At 45.8% G+C, this 9,966-nt stretch overlaps 1 protein-coding gene across 1 annotated transcript; it reads right to left on the bottom strand.

Moving 5' to 3' along the window:
* Window positions 1-356: 356 nt before the first annotated feature.
* MCTS1 (MCTS1 re-initiation and release factor) lies at window positions 357-6,806 on the bottom strand. Its single transcript, XM_086469796.1, has 6 exons — window positions 6,765-6,806; window positions 5,795-5,947; window positions 4,971-5,068; window positions 3,745-3,878; window positions 2,637-2,704; window positions 357-595 (listed from the first exon to the last, which is right to left on the bottom strand). Exons 1-6 carry the CDS (start codon window positions 6,773-6,775, stop codon window positions 514-516), a joined length of 546 nt encoding a protein of 181 aa, XP_086325922.1. The 5' UTR covers window positions 6,776-6,806; the 3' UTR covers window positions 357-513.
* Window positions 6,807-9,966: the final 3,160 nt, after the last annotated feature.

Below are 9,966 nucleotides of genomic sequence, written 5' to 3'. Positions count from 1 at the left end.
TAAGTAAAATGCTGGAGTTAATGCTGTTAATAAATTAAGTTAAAAAATAAACATCAAAAAAACCTGATTTCTCCACATTCAAGAAACAGGTAGACTAACGAGATGTTAATCAGAAGAAAAAAAAATCTGAGATGTTTCAGAGGTTTTATAAACCATACTGATTATATTTCACTTACACTTTGTATTACTCTTTTAGAAGAGCATAAAAATGTAAACATTTCTTGGCTTTTTCCTCCTGTTTGAAATAGTCTACTCACAGTCCATGCAGGATCCTTCCATGAGACATCTTCAGTCACTGAAGACTCCGGTTTAAGACAAAACAGAAGAATTGTAATAAAAAGAAACCTAGAAAACTATTGTAGCCTAACAGTGCTTTCGCATTCACTTGATTTATTTAGCATAGCCACAGAACAAAATAATTTGTACATTCAGTCACATTAAAAACAAGGAATTACAAAGCAGTCCACATTTAATCTAAGTGCATTCCTTTGGAGAAACACAGTTCCTTTTGTTTCACTTGTATGTCTTCATGTGCCAAAGGCCATCATTTAAATAGTGGATATTTTCGATACCAATCCCTTTGTTGACCTTCTCACTGTCGAAGGAGGAAAGAGGTACAGAAGTGTTAGCCAGGTTAAATATTAGAGCTGCACAAAACAATATTTAAAGAAGAAAACGCAACGTTTGTCAACTAGAAGGGGAGAAGTTATCATCCACCAAGTCATAACCTTCAGCAGCAGGTGGACAAGAAACACTATTTGTTACTAAACGTACCCACATTGCTGAGCGATAAGAGGACAATATTTGCCTTCCACGTTTTGTCAACAACCTTCCGCGGTATTTTTAACTACTTCTTTGTGGAAGGCAGTTCTTCAGACAACACTTCTGCTACTTCCCTTAATTTTAGCATTTCTCTATCAAAGTAGCACAGCGGTGGCAAGTGACTCTCCCGCTCCGAGCACAGGAGGGGGTGTAACATGGCTGGAATGTGGAATTTGACAAGTCTTGGTTCCAGGTGTGCCACTGACACGATCAAACGCAGGTGAGCTGCCTCGCTGCTAGTTGCAGGACATCTACCCACTTAATAAAGAATTATAAATGCTAAATTTGTGCACCAAGGACTTGCAGCGTGTTACAGACATACTATCCTTCTGGATCTTTTGAGTCATGTCATCTTTTTTCCAGTACATTATTTCATGGAAAAATCTAGTTTTGTCACAATAAACAAGACAAATCTCATCATTCTAGGACTGAGAACAAGTTTCGTTTCCCTGGAGAATATAATTTACTGTATTGACACTAAGAGTTCCGTTACTTATACAACTTGTCCAAAAGTAATCAGGAAGGAAAATAACTGCACTAACACACCATGTATCATAATCACACCAAGTGACCAAAATCACACTGTTTCACAGTTTTCTGGTTTAAAGAGTATCACACAAAAAGGCATGCTAACGGGCTGCATAGATCAGTATCGTTTTCCTCTCCAGCTCATGTTGCTTCTCGTGGAACAGGATATTCAGCTGCAAGGCTGATGAGTTGGGACATTAGGACTAGGAACACAGACAATCCTGGTTTGCAGGGATCACAGCAGACCACTGCAGATGTAGGACTGGGACAAAAGTAGCTGTTCTTCCCACCCACTCTTGGAGTCTTTTGAAGGCACTCCAAAGAATCCTGAGGAATGGAATTCCTCCACAGCTACAGCAGGTCCATATCCAGGTTGCTGCAGTCCCTGTAACACCTTCCCACCTCTCTCCCTTGTGCTACCATCACGAGGTAGGACCGCAGAGGGACCCGGTACAGAAGATGATCCTGCTGAGAATGAGCCCCACAAGAAGTGACTCGTTTTCACCAGAATCAGCTCCCTCACCCACAGAAGTGCTAGATGGGGCTGGAACCAACACAGCCCAAACCTGCTGGGTGCCTCTTACATCCTGATGCGAGACGTTACAGACCTTAAAACGCCAATTAGCACTATCTGAATCCTAGGAATGACTAACACCCATTTCCATTTTCTGTCTCTTTTCCTTCTCAAACAGTTTTCAGTCGATGTTTATCCCCTGAAGAGATCTCTACGTTTCACAAGAGGCTCAGCTAAGCTAGTAAGCACATCAAGCAGGAATGCTGCAGGTGGGTACAAGGTAAGGAGAAAGAGAAGGCCACAGAGGAAAGCCCAGCTGGTCAACCAAGTACCAGCAGGACTTCAGTCTCTGCTGTCCCTGCACACAAGAACCACTTCAATGTTTGCAACCCCCTCAAATCCAAATTACATCTCTTGCCCAGCCCAGGTCGTAAGTACTCTCTACAAGTATTTGTTTGTTCCGAGATATGAGAAAGTATGATCAGAGCACAAGAAATACTGACATTCAGCAGTATGTTGTGTCTTAAAACCCGCCCTCACACAAAGAACTACTTTGATTCTGTTCGGTAAACAAGTAAGTAGAGAAGATATTCCCTGCCTCCTCCTCTTTCCCTGATTATTAATCAATGAAACGAAATCTTAAAGAATTCTGTACTTGAACGACATGTGCTGCAACAGTGGTGCCGTAACCTTGACAATGGTGCTTATATTCCAAGCTAACACAGGAACAATGACACGGGACAGGTTATATTTCAATTTTTAAAACACTTACATGTCCTCAGCTGACATCTTCATTACTCCCACACATAATGCATGTTGTTTTCCCTCTGCCATTATTGCCTACAAATTATCACTAAGGAAAACAGATCTTTTTAAAACTATTTCAGAAAAGTAAAAGCAATACGAGGAAACAACTTTCCAAAGAGTTTCAAAATCCCACGTTGAACCCTTTTAGTAACTCTAGAGCTCTAGCTCTTAAAGATAAGCAAAACAATGCACTGCATTTAACAACTGAATCACAGCGAGTAGAACAAAGCATGTATTTATGAACTCCAAACAGCAAGTACAGAAACAGATCTCCCAGCGCTACACTCCATTTCTCCCTTTGTGCCACACAGAGCTGGCAGTCTCACCCTTTCTGGGACAAAAACACAGACGTTTGCGGGGCCGTTTTAGATTCTGAGGTACAGAAGAATTGAGACACAAATCTAAAAAACCACAAGTACTGAAGTCAGACCTGTCTTTTTCAAAGCTCAGCAACACATGATGCTAACTGCTGATCTTTTGCTGTAGCATCTAACAACAAAAGCAGCACAGCTTGGAACTATTAATGCTGTATTTGCTCAGGGTTCCTTTCTCAGTAATAGCACGAGCAGGAGTGAATTAGCACAGTTTCCTCATTTTACATATGCTAATTTCATCAGACACATAGAGCAAGTCCTGACTACAGCAAAGCTGATCCTAAACATCTTTCCAAGTTCCCTAAGAACAGGAGTAAATTCTTCCGTAACTGAAGGAGATACAAGATTGATTAAGGAGGCAGGGGACAAATTACACTGTACCTCATCTACTTTCAGAGTCCTGCATACAATCACAACAGAGCTCCATTTATCAGTTAGATTAATGGAACAGCATCCCACCCAACAGCACAGCAGGAATAGTTACTTGGTTTAGAATATCACAGTACATTAAAATAAATTAAGAACAATTTTAACCTTGCCAAATAAGACCTGAACCTCTACAGCTCTTTTCAGATTACTAGTTATTCCACGAAATACCATTAAAATCCAAAGTAATTCAGATTACAGTCAGCTGAGAACACAAGACAGAAATTTAACTCATCTCACAGCAAGCAGCAACTCATAGTTAAAGAAGGATACAACAACAGTATCAACGGCAGCAGGGTAAAGTTTTGCTCCAGGAGACGTCAGGCCAGGGCACATTATATTAGCTCCACTTAGTACAAATTTAATGGCACCTTTATCAACCTGCTGGTGTGGTAGAATAAATGGGTCTAGGAGGGGAGAGATACAGCATTACAATTAATACAGTAAGATGACAACATGAACAACTCGTTATCAAGTCAGTTGAGATGGGACAATTAGGCAGATAGTGTGCTGCAAGGGTAGGAAGTGTGAGAAACAGTTACCGGAGCTCCTGCTGGGCTGCACTGTCCCCAGAGCACACAAGTACTGTTCTCCCAAACCACATCGTTCACCGGAGAACCACAGGGCAACCCAACACTACGCCTACGCCTCCCGCATACTCATAGACCACACACCGAGTAACAATTTTAACAAGTTCCCCCAGTGAAAACAACCACACAAGTGCCCACATACCAAGAGGTCTTAAATCCCTCAAATTACACGTATAACCTCTTACATGAAAGAGTTTAATGGTAACGGGACAAAAAAGGCAAAGATGGACAAAATCCATGAAGGCTGCCAGCTCTCTAAGCCACCCTTCCAGTGCACACACCTGCTTGAAGTATTTCGAACATTGAGATTTGACCAAATGACATTTTTAGGGACACGTATGCTCATCCAAATCAGAGTAACATAGTAACATAATCAAGCAGAACAGTGAGAACAGCAGGAAAAATAATGCAAGAGTAAACTGTGAAAAGTAAAAAGCATGCAGCACAAATTCTTACAGGAGACAAGGATACACTGTATCATTAAACTCGTGATTAAAGAGTATTTTTCTAGTAAGAACCTACAGTATTTGGAAGGAAACAAAAAGGATTTAAAGGAAGACTTGAAAGAACAAAGATAGGGGCTAACAACAGGGAATTCAGATCTCTGTCCTAGGGAAACCTTCTCAAGATTTTTTGCAGAGCTTTGGACAATTTAATTGTTTAAAATCAAAGTTCAGCTTGCTTAGCGTACAGCATTACAGTAATTATGGGGGAAGCAATCCACACAGGCACCTGAAATAGCAAAGCAATAAATTACAGTTGAGAAGGCATACTGCATCTTTAAGATCCAGTCTGGCACACATACATGCATGTAAGCAGTAAATCCTTTCTAATTCGGTTCTGCAGAAGTGCTGTGGAATCACACGCTCACCCCTCTCTCCCCACCACCACCATCCTCAGGAAACTTACATTTGTGAAGCAACCTTAGCGTCGGGTAAAAAATCCCTTCTCTTTGTCTGAAGAACAGCAATTCCCCATTCACAGTGAGGATTTCTATATGTTCATGACTGCAAGATTAAAACAAAAAAATCTATTCCAACAGCTACTTAACCCGTTCATAGTTTAAATGAAGTATTTCACTTCACAGAGTCCAGTCCATCTTGGTATCTGATAATTAAGGCAGTTGGTTAGCAAGAAAACTTAAAACTAAAAATATCTTTTTTTATTGCTTAGTCTTCAACACTGGCCTCCTGCACGCTTCCTTCCCCTTTAAAATAAAGAAAAATGAAAAAAAAAAATCTACAGACAATCACCCAGCTGTCCACAAACTGCATTTCTTTGGGTTCTTTTACATGCAATATGAAGAGCAGGCAAGGAGAACGAATCAGCAAATAGACACTACCCTCTATTTAAAAAATAAATAAATAAAAGAAAAATCAATCCAGATAATATATGGAAGCCCAAAATTAATTAATGCTACTGGAAGCTATCCAAACAAGTTCAAGCTTGTATATGCATAAAAGCTGAATGCTTCCCTTCAACAACAGGCTGATCCCTGGAAAGCCCCCAACTATGTTCACTACCGGGCAGCATTTTTGTTTTCCTCCAACATCCCACCAGCATGCCTTCAAGAGCAGGATAAGCACACGCAAACCTTTTGGTTTGTCCAAAACATGGACTATTATCCCTTAAGAAACGATAGATGCTTTCCAAAAACACTAGGTTCACTACTATACAAAATAAACATATCAAGGAAGCATTTGGAAGCAAAGTTTGAGAGATAAGAAACTTACCATCTTACTATTTTGACTGGGTCTTTCTTTGGCATAATTTGGTTCAGCCATGGTTCAATAACAGGAAACTGGTCTATCAGTTGATTCTTAATACCTTTAATAACTGAAGTCTTCAGCTGGATGCAGTTTGATACATTCTCCTTTTCATCAAATCTATCAAGTGAGTGAAAGTATTTCAGAAATGCACAATTTGCTGCCCTAAAGATACCATACCTCGACAGCATTCTTCAAAACCGTTTACAAGTTTGCCATGAAACCTTAGCACTACCGCATCTATCCAATTTTCAAATCTAAGATTTCATAAGGCTTAAGTTTGTCCCCCTGGGAACACAGGGCTCGGGGAAGGCAAGGGGGTCCCCGCTAGGAAGCTGCCTTTATCCTTAAACTTTGTCTACATCCACAAAACATATTTTAGTCTCACAGATACACCAAGGCACACGGCGTTATTTCATTCAACTCCCAGAGCAGCCTTTGCCGGTAACACTAACACCTATAGCCCTGTTCAGGGGTATCTAGAGGAGTCCTTTGCCTTTACCCCAGCCGTACAAGCTGCGCCTTGTACCACCCCAAAGCTCAGACACGTTAATGACTCAGCTGACTCCCCAGCTCTCGATCTTTTGACAAGCAAGCGCCCGAACGGCTCAGGCCAGCGCGCCCGAAGGCAAAGCTGACGGCTGCGGGGCGGCGCTGCCCCGCGGGCTGAGGGCGCGCCCTGCGCCCCGAGGAGGCCGCGGGGGCCGGCGGGGAGCGGGACCGGCCGCTCCCACGCTGCCCCGACCCCAGCCCCCGAGCAGGGCCTGGCCGTGGCACTCACGCCAGCGCAGCGCTAAGCCCGGGCCGGCAGGGCCGAGCCCCGGGGCAGGGAGGGCGCTGGGCCAGTCCCGGCCCCCCTTCCCCCAACACTCCCGCCGCCCCCCTCCCCCCCGCGAGCCCCGGCCTTTCGGGGGCGGCGGGGCCCGGCCCCACTCACTTCTTGAACATCCTGGGGGCGGGGGGCGCCGGGCGGACGAGGCGGGCGGGGGCGTGGGGCCGGCGGGCGGCGGCGCGGGCACCCACGGCCTCCGCGGTCCCTCACACGAGGCTCCCGACCCTCCCCTCCGCGCCAGCCGGAAGCGCCGCGCGCTTTACGGCCTGTCGCGCCGCTCCATAACAACGGAACGCGCGTGGCGTCACCGGGGCGGGCGGGGACTACAATTCCCAGGGGGCGGTGCGGTGCCTCAGAGCATGCGCAGCGCCCGCGGGCCGGGACGGCGGCGAAGCCTGGCCGGGTTATCGCCGAGAGCCGCCGCGGCCCGGGGCGGTTCCTCCGCGGCTCGGCCTGCGGCATTTCGGGCCTCCTGATCGCTCCCCGCCGGTCTGATCCGGTACTGCCGTTCCTGCGCTCCTGCCCCACCGGCGTGACGTCATTGTGAGCGACAGCCGCGCCAGGAAGGAGGAACTCCCGGCTTTGGAAGTGACGTCATTTCTTCGGACCTAAAGCAGCCGCGCTGGGGAGGGACGTTCCGCCTGCGGTTTTCTCAGGCGTGCGTACAACCCGCGCCTGCCCGCGGGCGCGTACAGGCGCGGCGCGGGGGGCGCAGTGCCCTCACCCGGAAGGTCTCTGGCGCGCCCCGCCGCCCGCGAGCGGCTCTGTTGGGTTTGCGCAAGAGCTCGGTGCCGTCACGGGCAGCCACGGCGCTGGTCGCCCGGGTAATAGATCGCTGGTCAGAAAGGAACCCTTCAACACCGAAGCGCTGGTAACTCCTGACGTCATTTAAACACGAAATAATGTCGTACGGGCAAAACCGCAGCCACCGTCAGATGAGCAAAGGAGAAGCGGTGCTTCCCCCCGGTGTCAGAGCGGGACACAAGATCCTGCCCATCGCGTTCCAAGGGAATAAAAAAAGGCGTTTCTTGCTCAGCGGCTGGAGGCGGGCAGGGAATCGGTCGGAGGAGGCAGTGCCACGTCCTTCAGGGTGGAGCGGGAGCAGGAGAAGCGCGGCCTGCAGGGAAGGTCTCCGCTGCCAGACAGAGGGAGGGCTGCTGGTGAAGACAGGCATGCCACGCAGCGTTTGTTGGAATCAAATTAGGTTTTGCTTGGTGATGGCTGCAGTAATTGTGAATATTAATAGAAAAAAAGTAGAGGGAGGGAATTTACCGTGCTGCTTTGTAACTCTGAAGAGCAGACACGGATGGGTTTGCTCTTTAGGCCGGCAGCTGCTATAAAAGCACACGTACGGGTCACCATCCTGTTTCTTTTGGGAGTAATGGAAGTGTTTCCACTGGCACAAAGGGGAGAGGACATAAAAGACCAGGTCATCACTTATGCTAACTACCAAGCGCTTTTTTCCATACAAAACAAATTAATCAGCTTTGATACTGTAACAGCAAATTAAAACTAATACTTCAGAGTTACATCAGCCCATATAAAGTAAAATTAAGCCTTTACACATGCTATCATTTATTCAAATAGAGTCAGGAACACACTAATAACTTTTAACAAGGATAGGAATGAACTATGGCATTATATAAATATTCAGGCATTTAACTCATGAACACCACCTCCACCTACTTTGTAGCATCACTAAAAATACTAAGCTATAATCAAGGATTTAATTTTAACCGAAACACAGTGACATTGCTCATGCCCAGATTAGAAACAGAACAGGAGTTTATCACGCCGACAAAGTATTCCGTACATTTTTCGTGCTCCTCAGAATAACTTTTCTTAAATAATGCTTTGGCAAGGAAATAAATCCTTGCAGGTGTGCTCACATTTTTAAAAACAGCAGTGAAAAATTCATCACACTCCCACCTCGAATGTTAGAAACAGAAGGTAAGCTTTTACCCTCGATGACCCCCGATAAATACGGCACATCTCACCGAAACCAACCGAACCACCGCTTTCATGCTAGCCTAGAGCAGCAAGATGGGTTCCTAATTTTCAGAAGTCCCTTCTGTCAACAGGAAGCTCTTCTGTCCATTCTTCTGCTACCACAGAGCACCTGGTCTACTGGCTTCCTTCAGGGCTGACCTAACCTTGAGTCTGGTCTCAACATCTCCATCTTCTCTTCCAAATGCTTTTTGTTGGTGGAGCTGCAAGAACTTCAAGGCCAGCTAACTGCTTGCACAATCTAAATTTGCTTGTACAGAGGGTTTTGAAGAAGGCTCTGAGCACCTAGACCAGAATTTTGTAGTACAGCTCTTTATTCTCGGTCGGCCTCACCACCAAGGAGCTGCAGACGTTTGCTCTGGCTGCAGTGCCACTTGATTTTAGAAGCGTGGTACCTGGGTAAGACTGACAAAGCAAGAGGCACACCCAGCAAATGGCTTTACAGCCCAGCAGAAACCACCCCTCAGGATCCTATGCTAAATAGAAAGGATTTAGAATCTCTCCCCTGACATGTTTCTAAGGGGAAAAGGGCAAAATCCATTGCACCTGGCTTCCTCCTGGGTCCCCAGCGCTCTACCTTGCCTTCACCCACCTATCCCAGACTGTGAGTGGTCAGGAGCTGCATATCCTGACTGATGGGACACAGTCACTGACTCTTCCCCACCTGCATGGACAGGATCACCCTCCCGCTTCTCCAGGAAAAGGCACACTTACGTCTCCTCTTTTATAAGTCGTTTTCAGAAACCACAAATCTGTAGACATTTAAGATCTCTTACGTCTCTACACCTCTTGCCTAATTTGGCTTAAGTGAACATGACAGTTACTGGAACAGAGGAAAACCTGACAGCATAATTGTATTAGTTTCATTTACTTAGCAAAGCCGTTTGTTTCTGTTACATCTGACTTGGAAGGTAACTGTGCTTGGGAACTATGCAACCTGTTCTAAAGCCAGTCAAAAAGACACTGAAGATGTTTGTGGGTTTTTTTTTTTAATCTGGAAAAAATACTCTTCTACACATCACTAGCACTGCGTTTCAGGCCTCAAGAGCTGCCTGCCAGGTACTCAGACAGAAAACACTCCAGAAAAACCTCAGTAAAATTACATTCGCATCTCTAGGAACCACAGTTTCTGTCAAGACAAGTTAGCGTGTCTTTTTCTATCAAACACAGACCTGCCAACAGCCTTCCCCCGAGAAGCTCTGCTGTCAGGAAGGCAGGTGTAAGCTCACGGCTGAAGTCCTCGGAGAATCTCATCTGGAACGAAACCTCATCGCTCGCTTTGTTACTTTTGCTGCAGCTA

This window comes from Leptosomus discolor, chromosome 9 (genome assembly GCF_034619465.1).
Source record: "Leptosomus discolor isolate bLepDis1 chromosome 9, bLepDis1.hap2, whole genome shotgun sequence".
NCBI lineage: Eukaryota > Metazoa > Chordata > Aves > Leptosomiformes > Leptosomidae > Leptosomus > Leptosomus discolor.
Note: the sequence above shows the minus strand (reverse complement) of the source record. Positions and strands in the feature narration are given on the sequence as shown.